At 48.8% G+C, this 19573-nt stretch overlaps 8 protein-coding genes across 8 annotated transcripts; 5 read left to right on the top strand and 3 right to left on the bottom strand.

Annotated features, from left to right (window-relative positions):
* Window positions 1-470: 470 nt before the first annotated feature.
* On the top strand, window positions 471-761 carry N7462_003863 (uncharacterized protein; the record flags this gene model as incomplete). The annotated part of the gene is made up of 2 exons (XM_057075589.1): window positions 471-521; window positions 600-761. The coding sequence occupies 2 exons, from the start codon at window positions 471-473 to the stop codon at window positions 759-761; spliced, it is 213 nt and encodes a 70-aa protein (XP_056935094.1).
* A 471-nt stretch (window positions 762-1232) lies between these two features.
* Window positions 1233-2544, top strand: N7462_003862 (PQ-loop repeat-containing protein; the record flags this gene model as incomplete). The annotated part of the gene is made up of 7 exons (XM_057075588.1): window positions 1233-1413; window positions 1479-1513; window positions 1571-1656; window positions 1711-1801; window positions 1857-1986; window positions 2042-2209; window positions 2258-2544. Coding segments are annotated over 7 exons (978 nt in total), but the record flags the coding sequence as incomplete, so codon positions are not given.
* A 648-nt stretch (window positions 2545-3192) lies between these two features.
* N7462_003861 (response regulator) lies at window positions 3193-5693 on the top strand (the record flags this gene model as incomplete). Its single annotated transcript, XM_057075587.1, has 3 exons — window positions 3193-4531; window positions 4585-5237; window positions 5307-5693. 3 exons carry the CDS (start codon window positions 3193-3195, stop codon window positions 5691-5693), a joined length of 2379 nt encoding a protein of 792 aa, XP_056935092.1.
* A 629-nt stretch (window positions 5694-6322) lies between these two features.
* Window positions 6323-7366, bottom strand: N7462_003860 (zinc-binding alcohol dehydrogenase family protein; the record flags this gene model as incomplete). The annotated part of the gene is made up of 1 exon (XM_057075586.1): window positions 6323-7366. One exon carries the CDS (start codon window positions 7364-7366, stop codon window positions 6323-6325), a length of 1044 nt encoding a protein of 347 aa, XP_056935091.1.
* A 1728-nt stretch (window positions 7367-9094) lies between these two features.
* N7462_003859 (uncharacterized protein) lies at window positions 9095-9727 on the top strand (the record flags this gene model as incomplete). Its single annotated transcript, XM_057075585.1, has 1 exon — window positions 9095-9727. One exon carries the CDS (start codon window positions 9095-9097, stop codon window positions 9725-9727), a length of 633 nt encoding a protein of 210 aa, XP_056935090.1.
* Window positions 9728-10435: 708 nt separating this feature from the next.
* On the top strand, window positions 10436-12048 carry N7462_003858 (uncharacterized protein; the record flags this gene model as incomplete). Its single annotated transcript, XM_057075584.1, has 2 exons — window positions 10436-11321; window positions 11396-12048. The coding sequence occupies 2 exons, from the start codon at window positions 10436-10438 to the stop codon at window positions 12046-12048; spliced, it is 1539 nt and encodes a 512-aa protein (XP_056935089.1).
* A 280-nt stretch (window positions 12049-12328) lies between these two features.
* On the bottom strand, window positions 12329-14311 carry N7462_003857 (putative general amidase; the record flags this gene model as incomplete). Its single annotated transcript, XM_057075583.1, has 6 exons — window positions 12329-12450; window positions 12514-12604; window positions 12668-13404; window positions 13465-13606; window positions 13662-13931; window positions 13994-14311. 6 exons carry the CDS (start codon window positions 14309-14311, stop codon window positions 12329-12331), a joined length of 1680 nt encoding a protein of 559 aa, XP_056935088.1.
* Window positions 14312-17047: 2736 nt separating this feature from the next.
* On the bottom strand, window positions 17048-17941 carry N7462_003856 (uncharacterized protein; the record flags this gene model as incomplete). The annotated part of the gene is made up of 1 exon (XM_057075582.1): window positions 17048-17941. The coding sequence occupies one exon, from the start codon at window positions 17939-17941 to the stop codon at window positions 17048-17050; it is 894 nt and encodes a 297-aa protein (XP_056935087.1).
* Between the last annotated feature and the right edge of the window lie 1632 nt (window positions 17942-19573).

The following is a 19573-nucleotide window of genomic DNA, read 5'->3' as shown; positions in this document are numbered from 1 at the left end:
GGAATTCAATGAAAATGGAGTGCATGATCTATCTATTTTGACATGTGCCTGCAGTGTTGGGCCCCTCGTGCGCCTCATTCATTTTGGAGAGGCAGTCTTGAGGGTTGCGCCACGTGGTGCACGGCATGTGGCAGATTCACGAACAATACCCATTATCCCCATCACCGTCATGCTTATCGTCCACACTATCAAATCCCCCTCTTGCCTCCCCTGCAACATGATTCCTTACAAAACAAGCGCTTCCTGCAGATCTAACAGACAGGGACCAGCCTCCAGCCTACTAAATCTCCAACACCATGCTCCAAGCTCCTCGTCCAAGCCGGTGGCAACACTCCCCACCCAGGCCCGTGGAAAGGGCCCACCACGCCGAAGCGTAGAAAATAGACCAAGTCCAGCCCATCATTGGCCATCCAGAAGAAAAAAGAAGGGTCATCTCCAGGAGGAAGACAAGAACCCGCAGCCTCTCGAAGATGGGTTCTCTCGCTGCAGTAGAATCAGCCAGGCTCGGTGCCTCTTACCCGGTATACTTGCAGAAACGCTAATACGCTTCCCCGCTTATCTGCTACCCATTCTCCAGCTATTAACCTATCTCGTCCTAGTCTCTGGCCAACCAGGACAAGGAACCGCCACGGAGAAGCCCGGAGAAAACGAGCGGGTTCGGCGCTCGTTCATGTATCTGTGATCTCATTGCCCAGAGGCACGTCCCAAGCGCTGGCCAGGTCGGTGCCGGTCTGCGAGCTGTGGTGCTGATCGAGGGTTAGCGGCGCGCTAGACGGTGGACAAGTTTGCTGGACTGGGGTTCTTTTCATCACCGCTACATTGTGTGCTGCGACTTGGTCGTGGACCCTTATTCTGGAGGTGGAATTTCTCGTTTCCTTTTTTTTTCCTGTTTTCATTTTGAGATCGTTTTCTTTTGCAAATTTGAGTCTGCGAGAGACAAAAGACTCGAGGGGAATTGGCTCTAGCTCTGGTTATCCGCTGCGCTGTCTTCGGACTTTCTCTCCTGCTGCTACATGACGGCTGCATCATCTGCGGTGCTCTTGCGTGTTCATTGCTGCAGCGTGACTAGAATAGCAGCGAAGGCCGGTAGACGTGTCGTTAGTATACCCGGATATCAAGGCTCTTCTATGTGGCCACAGGGTCGTGCCAAATATTGCGATCTCAGTGAAGGTTAAAATCCTGAGGTCGCGGTCTTCGATACAACGCCTGATTATCTGGTGAATGTGTTGAAGAGTCTTGTCTCTCTTGCAGCTTCCGCCATGTCCGATGGAAATGTCACTGTGGCATCCAACGTGCTCGGCACGATTGGGACGGTGCTGTGGTGCATCCAGCTGATTCCTCAAATCTGGTACAATTACCGACGAAAGAAGACGGATGGGTTTCCGGCGGCGATGATGTTCTTATGGGCGAGCTGTAAGTCTGCGAGTAGCGCCGTGGGGGTTTGGACGGGGAGATGCTGATAGTGGTATGCTGTGCAGGCTCGGTCCCGATGGGCGCGTATTTGATTTTACAGGTCAGTTGATTGTGAAAAAATGTGGAAGAGAAATGGTGCATACTGACCTTCTTACAGGAAGTGAATATCCCGTTACAGATCCAGCCACAGATTTTCGGGTTTTTCTCTGTGGTCAGCTGGAGCCAGATTCTTTACTATAACCAGTAAGTCACTCACATTCTGCAAGTGGTTCGAATTCTGATATTTCTGTTCTCTAGCAACTTCAGTCGATTGAAAGCATGCCTGGTGTGCTTCAGCGTAGTCCTTCTCTTCGGGGGTATAGAAGCCCTTCTGATTCTGACCTTGCGAGTAAGTGCAGATATCACTCACATCCATACGAGAAAAACCTCTGACTGGAATATAGATTCCCTATAAGAAAGGAGTCACCTGGCCAGACCTTGTCGTTGGAGTGGTTGCGGCCATCCTGTTGAGTGCAGGTCTATTACCACCGTACTTTGAGCTGTGGAAGCGAGATGGTCGTGTCATAGGGTTCAGTAAGTTGCTGCTCCATTGGCATCATACTAACAGCATTAACGTTGTGTATTGCAGACTGGGTCTTCTTGTCAATCGACACCCTGGGAGGGTTGTTTTCACTCTTTGCATTGGGTATGATTCCATCCTGGTCTGTGGCGGTGAAGCCAGACGGATTCCAACTCACACATTCCCAGCTGCACAAGGATCTTTTGATATCTTGGGAGGAATTATGTATATATTGGTGTAAGTATATATTGTCACACCATACTTGCCTCCTGCTTTGTGGAGCAGTGTTTCTGATGTGGTCAAACAACAGGGTTGTTCTTGAGTCGGGTATCTACGTGAGCCATATTATCTGGCGCATTCGATACCGCAAGCTCCGCAAAGAGGCCAAAGCAACTGGGAAGAGCATTGACGATCTGTTGGACTTGGAGAGAAATGACACTGAAGAAACCAATGACCCCCAAACCAGTGTGCTGGCCATGCCAGGTGAGAAGACCGATCCTCTGCAATCTACCGAACAACCTTCTCGCGATATCTCGGATGTGGAGCGTGGTATCGCAAGCGAAAAGTTCTAAATCCCGCCTGTTGGATATTATGATCGACGATCTCTATTTTCGGGTATTCCTCTTTGAAGAATTGGGCTGGGCTCGATGGATAGGAATGGTGTGCTGGCAATCTACGTACATAGTCTTACGTGCACATAGTAATTCGAGGTCGAGTCCATCATGGACTCCGAGCCGAATAACGTCGAAAACCAAGAGTATTAGATATTGAATGGAATATGACTAGTCTTCAAAAATGGAAAGAAGAAGAAGCAGAAGCTTAAAAAAGGGAAAATCGAAACTTAAATCTAGAACTAGGAGCAAACTAAAAGCTCTGTGGACTTCCCTCCGCCTGGTCAATGCAGATGGGCTTAGCGTGGGATTCCACAGCTCTTGCCCAACTATCGGGAGATCAGCACTGGAGCTGCGAAACGCTTGTGTGATGCCCCCTCATTCCGGCCCGTTTTCTTATCCTGAGCTTGTCCTTCAAACGTGCACTGTCGACTGTGGCGGCCTCGCTGGACGCATAGTTAGCACTACCCTACTGGAGCTAGGCCAAAGCCCAGCCCCATCCGGAACAACAGTGCCGCCCATCCCCCCCCCTGTTTCGTGCTTTCTTCCCTCTCCAGCTGATCGTTGACCATGCCTGGCATGCTGTGAACCCCTCTGGCAACAGTCACGATGCCAGAGAGACGCCTGTCACGTCTGCTGAAGGGCAAACTGCTGCGACGATCATCAACTCCCACGGTTCCAAAAGCGGGCAACGGGGCGGACCCGCGTGTCCACCCAAACTCAACGTCTCGCACCTCTTGCACTCCGCATCCCTTCGACTCGGCGAGCGAAAAGTCCCCTTACAGTGTCGTCTCCTCTGCGGCCGATCACTCTTTTGAGGATTTTGGATCGGGCCCTAGTCCGCATCGACAACCCGTGGAACGCGCGCACAAGCACAGGCACTCGACCGAGCCACAGCCCTCTTCCTCTCAACCACCATCAGAACGGCACCCCGACCATCGCCACGCGCCGGAACGTCAGACAAGTGCCCCTTTACACACCGGTGCCACCTCGCCGTTCGATACTCCTCTCACAGAAGAGGCCCCATCCCCTCTCGAGACTCCGCTCCCCACGCCTCAGCATTCCGACGACCTCTCCTTCCAGTCTGCCTTGGCTAGGGCTCAGGAATCGACTTTCGCTGAGTATCAGTTGATCCCGACTCTAGACACGGTTGCCGAAAAGACTAGCAACGACCGCCGACCATCGTCGTCATTCTTTCCTCCTCCCTCGAGCAAGCGCCCTAGCATTGCTATCCGTCGACAGTCTCTTCTTCCAGCATCGCACCAGCATTTGATCAGTGGGCTGCTCGAGCAGAACCTATTCACACCCCTCGCTGATCAAGGCAGCAGTCGTGCCCCAGCTGCTGCCGCCAAAATGGTCCATCGTCGAATCTGGGTGAAACGGCCGGGTGGCTCCGCCACACTGGTGCCATGCTTGGAGGATGCGGTGGTGGATGAGCTACGCGATCAGGTGATAATGAAATACGCAAACTCGCTAGGCAGAGCATTCGATTCTCCGGATATCGTCATTCGCATATCGGCGCGCGAGGGCTCGAACCGACAGGCATCACCGGAGCGTCTTCTAAGCCCGGAAGAAGTTCTATCATCTGTTCTCGACACGTACTACCCGGGAGGCCAAACCATAGAAGAGGCTTTAGTGATCGAGGCGCCCTCACGGCGCACTCCCAAACCGTCCCCTCGCCACTCAATCTACCACCACCACCATTCGGAACCTGGTGAGCATGGCGAGTATTTCCCTCTCATGCCCGTCAATCCGAACGTCCCCACTCCTCCCGCACATCCATCGAGTTCAGGAGCAGCCAATGCTCCTTCGATCTCTATACTTACAACAGGCGTGGTTCCGCCATTGCCATCCCCTGGAAGCCGTGGTAGCCGGCACCACCGTCGGCCGCCGCTCACACGACACACGACGAACTCGCCGACCATGTTGGGTCAGGCCCCTGGACCAGGTGAGATAAATGACCAAGGTTTACCTGGTAGACTTTCAACTAATACTTGATAGAACCCGGCATATCTCCCCACACTCAGCCCACTCCTTCCGTTCCGACGCAAAATGTCCCTACGCCTCCTGCGCCAGTGCCCGATTCCCCACAAACGAAGACCCATACACCCCCTGCGCCGGTCGCATCTCCACGGTCTTTACGAAAGTCCAAAGGTGCAGCCTCGTCGGGTGCAGTCTTTGGTGGATTGATTGACGGCACTGTGCCACCAATTAATGTCCTCATTGTGGAAGATAATATTATAAATCAAAAGTTGCTGGAGGCATTTATGAAACGATTGAGCGTGCGTTGGAAGTGTGCTGCGAATGGCGAAGAGGCAGTGAGGAAATGGCGTCAAGGTGGATTTCATTTGGTCTTGATGGATATCCAACTGCCCGTCATGAACGGCTTGGATGCCACCAAAGAAATCCGTCGGCTGGAACGACTGAACGGAATTGGTGTTTTCCCCAAGACTGCTTCTGGTCGGTTGAGCGCTTCGAGCGCTGCGTCTCCAGAAGAAAGACCGGGTCTCCGGCGGTCCGTCAGTGAAGAAGATACGTTGTCAGACTTGTCTCTGTTCCGAAGTCCGGTTATTATTGTCGCTTTGACAGCCAGCAGCTTGCAAAGTGATCGTCATGAAGCATTAGCTGCCGGCTGCAATGATTTCTTGACCAAGGTTAGTTGAATTTTTAACCTTTTTTTATCTTACTGCTTCAGCTGATCCTAACGTCTTTTTTTCCGACAGCCCGTGGGATTCCCGTGGCTTGAACAGAAAGTGACAGAATGGGGCTGCATGCAAGCGCTCATTGACTTCGAGGGCTGGCGTAAGTGGCGAGGATTCCTGGATTCTCCACAGTCCTCTCCGGGCTTGAACAATGCAGCAAGCCCTATGCAGACAGGTCACCGCCAGGACTATGTAACTGCGACTGCCCCTGCATCGCCCTCACTCTCCCGAAACGCATCGAAATCCAAAGCACACCGGCCCACGCGACCTCAATTACCTGATGCCGCGGAGATTATGCGTGAGGACTCGTGGGGCAGTGGAAGTGGTGATACTGCAGACTCACCTATCAGTCCACAGTCGACGCCGGCAGAGGCAGATATCCAACCTCCTGCTGATGCTAGTAATTAGTGCCCAAACTTGTCGTCGGTGGTGTCACACTGTTTATATTATCTTTTCCCGCTTTTCTTGGCTGTATATGTCAGCCTAGTCGTGTCCATTCTAACCTTTTTTTCCATATGTCTCGACTATCTGTCTTTTCCATTGGATACCCCGTCTAGCAAAGATTTTCCCTGGTTTTCCGTTTTTGATATTTTTCTACTTTCCTGAATACTCGGCCCTGTGGGCAATTCGCAGTTCCGGAGACTCAGGCCATGGATTTCTTCCCTTTGTATCAATCTTGTGCATAGTCCTCGCCTGTGAGATTCTCCGAGACACCGGCATAATCTTCCAACCCCTTTGATTTCCTTTTGGTTAAGCCTCAATGCATCACACTCCTACACAAATAGGGGTTGGACATACTCTCGCACACGAAAGAGACGTTTTGGCATCTGAGTTTGTTCATCCGATTGGCCTCGAAACTGGATACCTTTTTTGAGCAGATTTGAGAATCATCCTTCTAAATTTCCTTGTACTTTTTTTTTCTTCTATCTACTTTTATTCATCCCGATTCTCTTGAATGATTCTTTGATGTCATCAACAAGCATATTGATAGTGCGAAAGCCACTTGAATTTAAAGTTACATTTGTAGCTTAATCGTCTCAAAGTTCGATTACCAACTTTATAGCACTCACTCCGGCTTTCCATTCATCGAGGGCCTTGTTGGCGGATTCCAAACCCCCTTCCACAACCTTGACCTGCGGGCTGGCCACCAGCTTCTTGGCTGCCAGATTCTCTTGCAGCCAGGTTCCAAAAATCCACCTAAATCTCTCTTTTATCTCTTCTTCATCCTGAGGAGGCTGAACGAATGCGGTGTCCACCCCAACTGGGACTTTCAAATGTTCATCGACAATGGGCGCAATCGCCAACTTGACCATCTCCGAGCCATCCCTTAGTTGGCCCATCACATCAACGGACAGCTGCTGCTCACCCATCGCATGAAACCCGGCTCGAATCACAGTCCCATCCGCCTTTGCAGCGGCCACAATATCTGACACCACACTTTCTGCCTTATAGTCGAACACGTGCGAGGCCCCTAGCTCCTTGATATATGCATGGTTTCGCGGACTAGCCGTCGCATAGACCACATAGCCCATGACCCGGGCGGCCTGCACCGCAAACGCCCCCATACTACTTGCTGCGCCCCAGACCAACACACCTGCCGCTCCGGGCAGCACTGGTGTCTGCGGAATCCCCGCCCATAGCCATCCATTCCAGGCCACTAGCGCCGCCATTGGAAAGGCGCTACCTTCCGCGAACGAGAACGCCTCCGGCAGGACAGCTATATTGTCTTCGCTGACGAGCACATACTGCTGCATCGCGCCGTAGTCTAGGTTCCACTTGTACATCCAGGCGCTCGCAAACGCGGTCACGCGGGTGCCGACCTGGGGTGCGTCCGCACGGACGTCAGGACCTACGCGGATGACTGTGCCGGCGACATCGGAGCCCACGATGGCGGGATAGTCTTCGAGGAATAGGCCAGTTTCACGCTGGTAGTAGTCGACCGGGTTGAAGGCGACTGCTTTGACTTCGAGGAGGAGTTCTTTGGGTCCCGGGGTAGGGGTTGGGCGCTGCACGATAGCCAAGGGGCCACCCTTTTGGGGAATGACGGCTGCAAAGTGCTGTTCAGGTACTGTGGTCGACATTTTGAGATCTGAAAGTAAATGTTTGGAAGAATGAAGAATAATCAATGGTTCAATTGTGATGCTGGGTCTTCTCGGGCTTTCCTTTCTCATGGAGTGTTGGCTATATTTATAGTGGATGTGTCCAGCATGCTTTGGCTCAAGAGGTATGGTTGATGGACGGAGTTAAGAGACATATTTCAATGGCTAGCTTCTCCCGGGCTTTGCGTATCTCCGCTAAACGTCATACTTTGAGAAGGAATGAAAGGAGCAGATTGCTGAGACAAATGTTAAGATTCTCAACCGAAGTAGCGCCGTATATACACCATCTTATTGGTAGTTGTCCAAGAGAGATATGCGTCAACATGCGCCACTGCGATGGATTACCAGGCTTCATTGGGCTTCACAATCGCATTATTTCTTTGACACAACAAGATACAGTTATCTGCTGAGTAGATCGTGGGTTCTCAATGAATATGAGATTAAGTGGGTACTTGCCCGATACTGAAGATGCGGCGAGAACCCAGCTGCTTGACTTCAATTTCATTAACAGCTGACAATATTTTTTTTGTTTGAGGATGCGGTGGGGGACCTGTGTATTTCCGGTTGAGTCCATTTGGAATCCTGATCTCTCATTGTCCTGTTCGGACTGGGAGAGACCATTTGACGTTCGAACCGGGGGAGGCTCCATCGAATACGATTGAAGGTTAGCGGGTCTACCGGATCGGCAAGCCGGCCCCTACCGCCCATGGTTCCCTTCATAAAGCCACGACGTGTGGCTGAGATCGTTCATGGATAATCCTTTTCAACCTTGTCGCACTCCATCGAGTCATTGTGGACATTATAAGTGGCCTCCTACCAGCGTTTCACGTGTGCGTCCCCACAGATCTCATGGATAAGGTCGATCAATTGTCCAACAGCCTTCAGGGGCCAAATGTCACCTTGCAGGCACCCAGGTTGCTCAGCAGCGATGTTTGGATCGCCATGACAGGATGAAAGTCTCATTTCGGACCATGATTTCTGTGCGATAGGAGAGGATGCTGGAGGCCTGAAAGACTCGGGGGCCGGAGGTCGGATGCTGATTGACTCCATTTGCTGAGTGGGTAAGTATCACGTCGCAGATCAGCACAATATGGCCCCCAAAACGTCCTGGGCATTCATGGGCTCATCGCTGCAGAAATCAGAGTCCGGGCCTGGAAAAACTGTCGCCATTCCGCCCACCATGCCTGATTCAACTTTAGTTTAGTCCCGTTTGGTATTCGCAGATCCACCTTCGAAGCTAAATCTGTATCCTTTGGCCCCAATTTGTTGGTTACTCTCTTCTGGTGCTGATACTGGAAAGTGATACCTGGGCCCGGGCTGCTTGATCTTAGCATTCGGGATGTCCCCGCCGCCAAGGGATGACACCTTCCCCTGATGTCTCAGCTCAGCTTCCAGGTAAAGAACAACGAACTGTTTTTCAGTCGGCCTCTGTCCTTGGGACCGTTGCTTTCCTTTCGCTGCTTGTGAAGCTTTCATAGCGACCGCCATGTCATCGGATAATCGGACATGTTATTACCCTGACGGCACGAAGGCCTCTGGCAGCGTTCCCTGCTCTAGCGACGAGAACACCAACTGCTGTGGCCAAAGCAACATCTGTTTGACAAATGGATACTGCCTGGATGTGACCCAGCCCTTTGTGGTGGCTCGCGGGGCATGTACAAGCAAGAGTTGGGGGACAGGATGTCCAATTCATTGCAGTATGTAGGGCCGATGCTGCGCTCGTGTTGCCACATTCCTGCGAACCCATCAGAAGAACCGACAAATAACCATTTTCCAGCGGATACGTTCACAAGTATAGGAACATCGATCATCCAGCTATCCTACATCGATGGAGTAGCCCTTTACTGCTGCGGCACGCCGATTTCTAGCGACAACGGAACCATCTGTCCATTCGGGAAGGACAGCTTCCAGCTTGATGACGCCGATATGATCCCCGGACGCGCAGGGCTTGCGGACTACGTCTTAGCATCCAACTCTTCCAGTTCATCGTCCTCTAATTCATCGGCTTCCAATTCTGCGACCACATCATCCAGTACATCGTCTATTGCATCATCTACCACCACCCCTTCGACGTCTTCGGGCGATACTACTTCTTCTTTTTCACCTTCTTCACATGATGCCGCTCTTGGTGCCGGACTGGGAATCCCCTTGGGGGTAATTGCCATTGCGTCGGTGGTGTGGGCCCTGTGGGAGAGAAGGAGGGCCAACAGTCTCAGTCGGGCGATGATGGGCTCTTCTGCCCCGGCGAGCCGCTCTCGCTTCCCTGGCTCGCATGCGAAAACAGATAGCTCCGTGCCTACTGAGCTTGATAATGGTCGAAATGTTGCCGAGTTGATGACATGAGAAGATCTGTAAAATAACGATACCCCAACATAATAATTGCGACCGTGAATACGTCCTTTATTTATCTGGCTATTTATTCCAAGTGTAGCACATTAGCCAACATGCATTTTATGTACGTTTCAAAGCTCGCCATTGCTATCTGTTTGTTGAGAGTACAAATTACCTCAGGTCCGGCTCGGCAATTCAAACCTTGTTCACATTCCTGGTTGTTCCTGCAGAAGGCTAATTTGGGCTCCTCGTTGTGAAGTGCTGGGTCCCCCTCTCTAGCGGCACGTTTCTTTCTTTCTGAAGTGCGTCTTTTTCTCTATTGTCGGTGCTCCCTCGAATGGAGACGATAGCTAATCAGCCTTCCAAGTCAGCAGATAGGAGGAATCCACAACCTTGCAGATGATCAAGATTCCCTAGCCTCTGTCCTTGTGGCGAAGGGATTCCACCCAGATTCGTGGTACCCACTGGGAATTTTATGCACGACATACAAAGAATGGAATGTGGCAGTGGTAACGATATGAAGCCGAGTTCCGAGAGTCTAGACTTGTTGGAAGAGGCCTGGATGATAGATATCATACCGACAACTCCTATACTGTTATATATGGCTTCCCAAGCCCCGTGGTTTGAGCTATTTATGCGTTCAAAATAACCAAAAAGATAACCTTGTACACCATCTTTGATATCGTGGTCACGCAGATCCCCATTCCGTCGTGTGTGTCAATGACCCGCTTTCTCGGCCTGAAGGGCAACAGCCTCAATGTCGTGGCTATTCTTGGGGTGTTGATGCCGGCCATCCTGAGCGTTGGGTTCAATGCAGCATCGCTCGGCGGCGTGCTGTCTCTGCCTAGCTTCGAGAAACAATTTCCACAAATCGACGTGGTCGATGCGCCTAATCCGAAATATGCATCGACGATCCAGGGTACCGTGGTGGCCGTGTACACGATTGGTGGCTTTTTGGGAACCTTTTCCTGCATTTGGCTAGGGGATCGACTGGGCCGCCGACGAGTGATCATGACAGGATCGGTGATCCAGATTATTGGGGCTATACTCAATGCCAGCGCCTATTCTTTGGCCCAGCTGATCGCATGTCGGATGATCATCGGGATTGGCACCGGTGCATTTTTGGCGACAGTTCCTCTATGGCAATCAGAGATCTCGCCGGCTCGCAAGCGTGGCTCTCATGTTGCCACAAAGGGCGTCTTTAGCGGTACCGGATCGGCCACGGCGCTGTTTCTTGACTATGGACTCTCTTTCACCACAGGCAGTCTGGCCTGGCGTCTTCCATCTGCGTTTCCGATCTTGCTATCGAGCACTGTATTGGGGTTCATCATAATTCTCCCTGAGTCGCCTCGCTGGCTGATTCAAGTCGGCAGAATTTCGGAGGCTCGGGAGATTATGGCCGCCCTTGAGGATACTTCGGTCACCGATGGGAAGATTGAGGCAAGTGTCGAAGAGGTGCAGGCGTCTCTCGACCTGGCCGAGGGAAAGAAGTCTCTCCGGCAGCTGCTTCATATGGGCCCTCAGAGGACTTTTCATCGGGCTCTATTGGGAATTACCGTGATGACGCTGCTTCAACTGACAGGAGCTACTGTCACCACGTTTTATAGTATGTTGATCTGCATCCAAGTTTTTCTCATTTCTTGTCCTGGGCTAGTATAGCTGACCATTTCACTCATATAGCCACTACAATTTTTGAAAATAACCTTGGCCTCAATGAATCGACCTCAAGGCTTCTCGCAGCCATATACCAACTAGTTGGTCCCGTGGGTGGTGCGGTGTGTGTCGTCAGCATTGAAGGACTGGGTCGACGAAAATTACTCATGGGCAGCGCGGCCGGAAATGCGTTGTGCCTGACCTTAGTCGCGGTTCTGGGCTCTCAAGCCAACAACCTAATGGCAGCGCACGGCGCAGTGTTCTTTATATTTCTCTTTCACTTCACTTATATCATCGGCTTTGGCGGCATACCATACCTCTATGTCACTGAGATCGCTCCCTTGCATCTACGAACGACTATCAACAGCTTCAGCATCAGTGTTTCATGGGCACTCAGTATCCTTGTCGCCAATGTCACGCCCATTGCCTTCAATACCATGGGACAGAAGTTCTTCTTGATCTTCGCTTGCTTTAATACCATGATTGTCCCGGCAGTATACTATCTTTTTCCTGAGACATCTGGACGAAGCCTTGAGGAGATCGATGAAATATTTTATCTTTCAAAGGGTATCCTGGATCCTGTTCCGGTTGCCAGAAAACTCCCTCATAGGGCACCAGATGAGTTCTTACCCGAGAAAATACTGGTTGATGACCTGAAAAGTCCGGAGACCCCAGTATAAATGGAGAAACAATATGCTCTTTGGGAGTACGATGTACAATATTCTGTGCTAGGTTATGAAATACAGATCCTAAGCTCTAAGATTCCCACACTCACAATTTTCAAGCTCAGTAATTATGGGTAAGTTACTTCACAAGTTTGCAGGGCTGGTAACTCTTCAGTAGATCGTATACGAGGCTGTATGTTGAGCTGCATTCATCTTGTATGTGTGCAAGGTTTCTGTGACACGCAAATTGTCGCTTCAAATAACATCACGCGTGTTATAGACTACCCTGTCAAAGTCAACTGGCATGTTTGAGACAGTGATCAATTTGCTTGGTCATTTGCAAGCATTCTTCATCACGCAAAGTTGTGGTGAACAGTTGTAAAGAACACGGTGCACCTTCAAGCTGCTTAAAGTCATCTATAGAGTTTAAAAAATCAATCAACAATTTTAGCCCAGCATACTTGACCATCGTATACTCACATGGTGGTGCAACTTGTTTCTCCTTTAGTTCAAAGATCTCGTGGGCATCGGATCCGCCAACTTGTCCAAATGGGATCACTGCAGACGGGTACTATGGGGCACATGCCGAGAATTAGAAACCAAAGTTTGAGAAGACAAGTCGTATTCCACGTACGTCAAGACAGTTCAAAAAGGTTGTGTAGGGTGCCACGCTGAAAGTGTCATGCTGAACTGCTGTACTTTGCGCTGGGGGCGCAATACAGATATCCAAGTCGTGACGAAGCCACATTCTTCGATATACTTCCCGCAGTTCCGCCCGACGAGTGTTTAGTAAAGCTAGCCTACCCAGCCGATCGAGCTGGCTCATATCTGGTAGTGAAGTCTGATGAGACGCTCGTAACTTCTCAATTTGGTTGCCAATATTAACGAGTGAGGGAATCGGGGGCTCGCCAGCTGATTGAATATGGCCCATGGCAGCTTTGTCGAGGCCGAAGATATTCCAGGCGATTTCATTTGCCTGCGTCACTTGGCATTCCTCTACATCAAGAGGGATTATGGTGTGGCCTTGCGCTTCAAGCAAACGGGCTGCTTCACGGATAGTCCTTCTGACAGGTGGGTGCAGAGGGAATGTAGGACTCTCCGGAACAATACCGATCCTGAGGGTGGGCTTTGTGGATACCTGTCGCCACGGAATGTCAAGGATTGTGGAGTCATACAGAGCAGGCTGAGTCCCAAAAATGGACTTGAAAAATGTTTCAATGCCGTCCAAGTCTAGTGAAAGGGGGCCTGCACATGATAGAATGAATTTCATCCCACTGGTATTGCACACGCGCATTCCTCCATTTGGGATCCTTGCAGCACTTGGTCTGAACCCATATGTGCCACAGCAAAGAGCAGGAATTCGAACAGAACCTTGGTTTTAACATCAACAGTTCGATCTAAAGTAAAGGATGCATCGTATTGTTTACTTACCGCCGATATCAGTTCCAACTCCCAACGGAGACCCTCGAAGGGCAATAAGAGCACCCTCACCTCCACTCGAACCACCGGCACCTAAGTTAGTGTTCCAGGGGTTTAGAGTGCGACCGAAAACATTGTTATGGGAATCGCAAGTCTTCAGATATCCATGGATTAGGACGCTGTTTAGGCACATCTTCATGCTCACGTACCATCATCGTCTGGGGCACATTTGTTTTAACGTAAATGACCGCCCCTAGCTTGATCAGGATGTCGACCAGTGGAGAATTCTCTGGTGAGATCTGGTCCATAAATGAAACCATCCCAATGGTTGCCTCCGTTCCCTTATAATGGAAATTATCCTTAATACTGACAGGCAAGCCATGAAGTGGCCCGGCCAGTTGACCCTGAGCTCGTAGATCATCCAGGTATCGAGCTCGCTGCCTAGCCTCTTCGAACATTGTCTCCGTCAAGCATGATACCTCAATAAAGAGTCAGCTTCACAATAATGACCTCGGAGATTTCAATGCTTGAAAATACATACCAGCTGCTGGGCAACGGCTGCGCGCTTGCAATAAGCCAAGGTCACCTCCGAAGAAGTTAAGGTGCCCGATGCAAGTGCGGAGAGAAGTTTAGATACATTGTAGTTTTCAGTGATTTTCAACTCATTTTCGGTCAGGATACCCGATTTACGAATAGCCTCGTTTTGGATAAGGTTGTTCTTATGATCCACCAATGGAGTTTGAAAATTGGCCAGAAAATTATCTGGGATTCTCCATGCTTCTGGGATCTTATTCGCACAGTCTTGACGTTTCTTTGCTACCCTCTCTTCCCAGGCCTGCGCATGATCAATAGATCCCATGTTGGCTTGAGAAGAACCAGAAGAGTTGGTTGTTATCGACGAATCGGAGAATAGTCCGTCAGCAAATTTGGAAAGAGCCTTCCTTATAAATACTCACTACTCGGCGGTCATAGCGAGTAAAAGCTTTGACCTCATTGGTAATAACTTCTTTATTTGGTATAGTTGCCTTTGCAACATCTCATAAGCGAGCCGAGCCAGATAATGGGGTTGTATACCTCGGCTAGGAAGTGAGGAGAAGGGCGGGGCGGCTCAAGAAACGCAAGACAGCCAAGGAAAGACGTATTCGGTGTCTTAATACCGAAGAGAAGATAAGCGTTGCTAAAGCAGGCTAGCAACTGAACTACTCAAATTCGCTGTTTGACGCGAACTTATCATTCACACCTTCTACTAAAGAAACGACGGGCCTACAGTATCTGATACTGTCAAAATGACCTTTAAATCTGTATTAATAACGCCTAGTACTGAGATTTGAACCCATAGAATGAAAAGCCCGTCGTTATAGTTGTTCTATAGGGCAATAGACGCAAGTACAAGGAGACTTCAAGAGGCTTCAACGAACAATATTTTTACAACTAGAATATAGGGACTTGTGAGATCGACGTCAGAAAATGACAACCCCAGGCGCCAGAAACGGCCGCCTTTCACCCCGTGACATCAGACCGGTGAGCCGCCGCCTGACCACCTCTTGCCCTTACTTCCCTCTATTCTGCACCTATGAGGACTCTAGTCATTCCCTTCTTGTCCTATTTTCAAAGTTTGATTTCCACAATTCTTCCCCTTATGTCTACTAGCGACCAAAACGATGCTGAAAATAGCTCTCCTTCATATTCTAACCTGGACACTCCCTCCTTTTCGCCTAGACTGGTCGAGTCTCTAAGACACTTTGTCCGCCCTCTCTATCGCCGTCTGTTAATATCCTCCTCTCCTTATCCCGACTCTCCTACTTCGATGGATATGCTCGATTCCCTATACTTAATTCTTGGATTCTCCATCATAATATCTAAACCTTAGCTGCTATATTCGAATTTTCTTATAATACCGCTCTCTATAACTCTAGCTGTAACTCGCCAGTACTAATTCTATACTGATGCTATTTTTTATAAGGAAACTTAAGCTAGATTAAAACGCTTTTGCGGACTTAGATAGCTCCCTCTAAACTTTGAGCCTAGAATACTAATAAGAATCGCTATATTCGAATGGTACTAGCGGAAGTAAGTTAACTCTCAAGGTCATTTCGGATATTGACCATTGAACGCACGCTACTATCAGCTGCTTCGGCCATCTGTAGCGTGGTTAGTGAATTGTTAGTGAATTGCTGCATATCATCAATTACGTCAAAGATGGATGGACGAAGCATTGGCGTCAGGGAACTGAGTTGCACTAATCACATCATGATCCGACGGTCCCGTAGAAATTTTATCTTTTTCCAGTTCCTGGATGCAGAATGGGAACAGCACATCTCCACGAAAAATGGGTCGTCAAATTTTCGCAAACCACCTTCCGAATCACGGTGAGGTAGCTTTGAGTAACTATAGATTGCAAGGGAAAAGAACGAAGAGTGGGAAAACATGAATTAAAACACATCATTTAGCTCTTTCTGATGATACATCTTGTATATACGACCACAGGCTGCGGGGAAGGGGGCTTCCCATTCGCTCAGCCGTACTTAAGCCACATGTTGCACGGCTAATACTCAATGCGCCTTGAGCTTTAAGATAACATCGGATTTGACCTTAGGGTGATTGTGGGTGATATGGGTGAGAACTCTGGAGACCGGGATAATAGAGGTGAGAATGGGGTACGAAACAGGGTGAGAGCGTGTAAGAACATGGTGGGCATTCTCACCCAGATCACCCACTCTTCCACTTTCACTTGAACCCACACTATAAATATAAGCCCTTAGGTGCCTATTTGGTGTGCTATTCTGAATATTTTGCTACTTTCTCATTGAATAAAAGATGCCTCTGAAGGACTTCCAAAGGAATTAGATACACGTATTGCACGTGCCGCGTTATGTGGTTCCAATCTCGAATACTACCATAAGCGGGAACAAGAGAATTCTTTAACCTTAAGGAGCCAGCCTCGGCGACGCTGGAGAAGTGTAAGAGCATAGTATTAAATCAGAAGTTGTGAGTTATATTATCGTTAGCGTTATTTCTTGCTATTTTTACCCTGTCCCTACTACATAGTTGCTAAATTAGTATCATGCAACTTCCACCTAACGTCCCGACCACATTTGTGTCTTCGCTAGGACTCACGCTGATATGATAAGTGCTCATTATTCTCTTTGCGAGAAATATGCCCTCGTCTCCAGATTTTGCATATACGTAGACCCCACGATCAAATCGCCATAGCTTGGAAGGCTGGGCTGGAGGATCAAGACCGGACTATTTGCACTATTGCGTCTAATGATGTATATCTCCATTATATTATCTAGAATTTTAGCAAATAGTCATCACTACTAGCTAGAAATTGCGACAGTGATTAGTTTGTTCAGCTGAGCTGGACCGATCTATGAAAGTGATTTAATCGTTTGCTGTGGTATGTGATTTATGTGCTAGATTATAAAATTACGTTGGTCCAAGGGAAAAAGAGATGAAGTACATTCACAAGATTAATTTATGTTCATGTGCATCTGCATAGGAAATGAAACAAGAAACCTATCATAACAATAAGAAAAAGAATGACAAGAACAGCAGAAAAGTAACAGGGCTATAATAAAAGGAGATCTAGAGACTAAAAGATTTCTGTCTCTAGATCTGCCATACTGCTGTCATCCTCATCACTTTCATCGATTGCTCCGAAGACATCGTCAACCCTTCGTCGGATCTCTTGAGCCAAGAAAGTCCTGAGTCCAGAATTTCCCATCCCATCCAACTCTTGTATCATATGGACGATTCCAGACAGCCGAAGGCATGTCTCCTTTAGCTGTAAAGATGGATTGAGAAGTTGAGAGAGCACGTATGTCCATTCATCATCATCCGTTTCAAGGGAAGTAAGCTTTGGAATATCATGGGGCAACGTAATCTCGTCTTCATCGAAAGAGATCATAAGAACCTCTGTAACGCCAATCGCATCAACGAGGCTTGCAATTCTCTTCGCATATTTAATTCTCAAGTCGAATTCCTTGACAAAAATGTCCATATCTGTTTGTTTCGGGTCTATTGCCTTTCCCAAGTCTAGCATAACTTTCCGTAAGGCGAAGGTTTCGGCTGCTTGTTCAGTCATGCCGCTCTCTTTTGCTGACTTTATGGCCTCTTGTGCAAAATCTCGGTGCAATTCTAAAAGCCCGAGATGAGCACTGAGCACCCGATGAAGATGAACAGCATGTGGCTCATCAGCCGTGGTAGGCAAGAGACGTCTATCAAACCAGGGCGTTACTCCAAACGGAATACCAAAATAACCCCAGTGTGCAAGTCGCAAATGGTCGAAAAGCACGGCACATTTAGGAGGCGCAAAAGTTCTCGTCAGCATTCTGTCCGTTCTAGCGTGCCTAGCCTGCTTAAATTCATATTCTTCCATTTGAGTTTGCTGCTCAATATTGTTGGATATACCAACTACCATCGATATTGTAGAAGCAGCATTAGGCACCCAGTGTTCTTGAAGGCGATTCTGTTGTGCCGCTGTCATGCTGTCAGAGCAAGCATAGTTATATTTGACACAGCGATCGCACTTCTGCGCTGGCCAAATCCGATCGAGTGGTGAACACTTTCAAGCAAGAGGAAAATCATTAGTTTTGTGAAGGAGCGCCAATGAAAGTCAATGGCTCCATACCTGCTTTTTGTCGCCTCGGCATCGGATACATTTCAAGTAATTTAAACGACGGGGCACTGCGGTTTCCATGATAGAGAGGAAAAAGGATAGTGGTCAAGGTCCAGGCTGACCCTATACAATAATCCACAATTCAACCAAAGAGTGGGATAGCTTGTGGTCGGAGATGAAAAGTGAATCAGATAGGGGTTTATAAAAAAGGGGGACCTGACCGATATTTAAGGCTTGAGTTGACTAGTCTTGGATCTTTGCGATTATTACCTGTAATTCACACACTCCGCCGTCGCAGTCGAGAATCGACTCATTTGCGGTCGCACGGAGGGTCTAAAGCCATTTCATTCGAGAACTGGCTGACCCTTTGCCACTACTGCACCTGTAGAGCCTGGCAATATGTCGCTTACTAAAATTTCCATCTATAGTTTACGAAAATTTCGATGCTTTTTATGTGTTTTCTAACCTCTAAGGTTAGTGTAAGAGCCAAGACCGTAATTAGTTAATTTTAAGCCTGCAAGCCTCCTAGGGTTCGATTTGGTTTATGCGGCTGCGGATTATCCACTTCTACCGCGTAGTGATCCGATTTCCTGGAGCGATAACCCCTACATCAGTGCTTTAGAACTCGACACGAGGCTATTGTCGTGTTCGAGGTTAGTTGGAAGTTTTGAATCACGTTCGAGACCGTAGGTGGCTTGCATGAACTAGCGTTTATAAGTTGTACCCCGCAATAGGGCAAATTTGATGGTTTTTGAAACTTCACGTGTAATACCATAGGTGTGCATTTCTTGACATAATTGAATATTCCCCCTATCTGCTTCCTTTGAGTTCTTCCTTTACACCTCGTATCTACTTTTTTTAGGTATAGTCTATAAGATAGAGATTAAAGGGCTTATATAAACATAACTAAAAAAACTGATTCTAGGTACTATTAGTGCCTTACACCGCCCCCCCCCCCTCCCCAACCAAGCAAGAGCCCAGATCAGGAGGCAGACCAGACCCATCCTTCCCCACCAAGTCTCAACAGCTTGTTTCGATAAAACTGGTCTCCCTTGCTTTCTGTTTCCGCGGCGATGAACGCGAAGAGGGGAGGGCGTCGACCGACCACAACACCCGTTCGCACACGTATCACCCTCATCCAAAATTGGCTTTTATGGGTTTGCGCAAACCTATGCAAACCAAGTTTGGATTAGTGTGATTATTTGAAGGGGGCTATTTGGCGAATAGCCAATCGATTTGATTGTTGTCACAGATGATCTGACAAGATTGAAAATGATTGGACGTGATCGCGGCGCTTTGTAAGTGCGGGATCTTCACAAAGATTTAGAATGGCAAATGCACACAGCGGGACCCGCGTGCAGCTCTGAATTGATGTACAGTGAAGAGATATTGCCAAATTGATTGCGGAGGAAATCTACGGCTAGGTATAGCAAGTTTGGTAATGCCCGGTGGTCTAGACTTAGCAGACAAGAAGGACCGGCATAAGGGAAGCTTTTAGGA

The sequence above is a fragment of the Penicillium macrosclerotiorum genome (genome assembly GCF_028827735.1).
Source record: "Penicillium macrosclerotiorum strain IBT 26536 chromosome Unknown utg000003l_segment0_segment0, whole genome shotgun sequence".
Lineage (NCBI taxonomy): Eukaryota > Fungi > Ascomycota > Eurotiomycetes > Eurotiales > Aspergillaceae > Penicillium > Penicillium macrosclerotiorum.
This window is presented reverse-complemented; position numbering and strand designations above follow the sequence as displayed.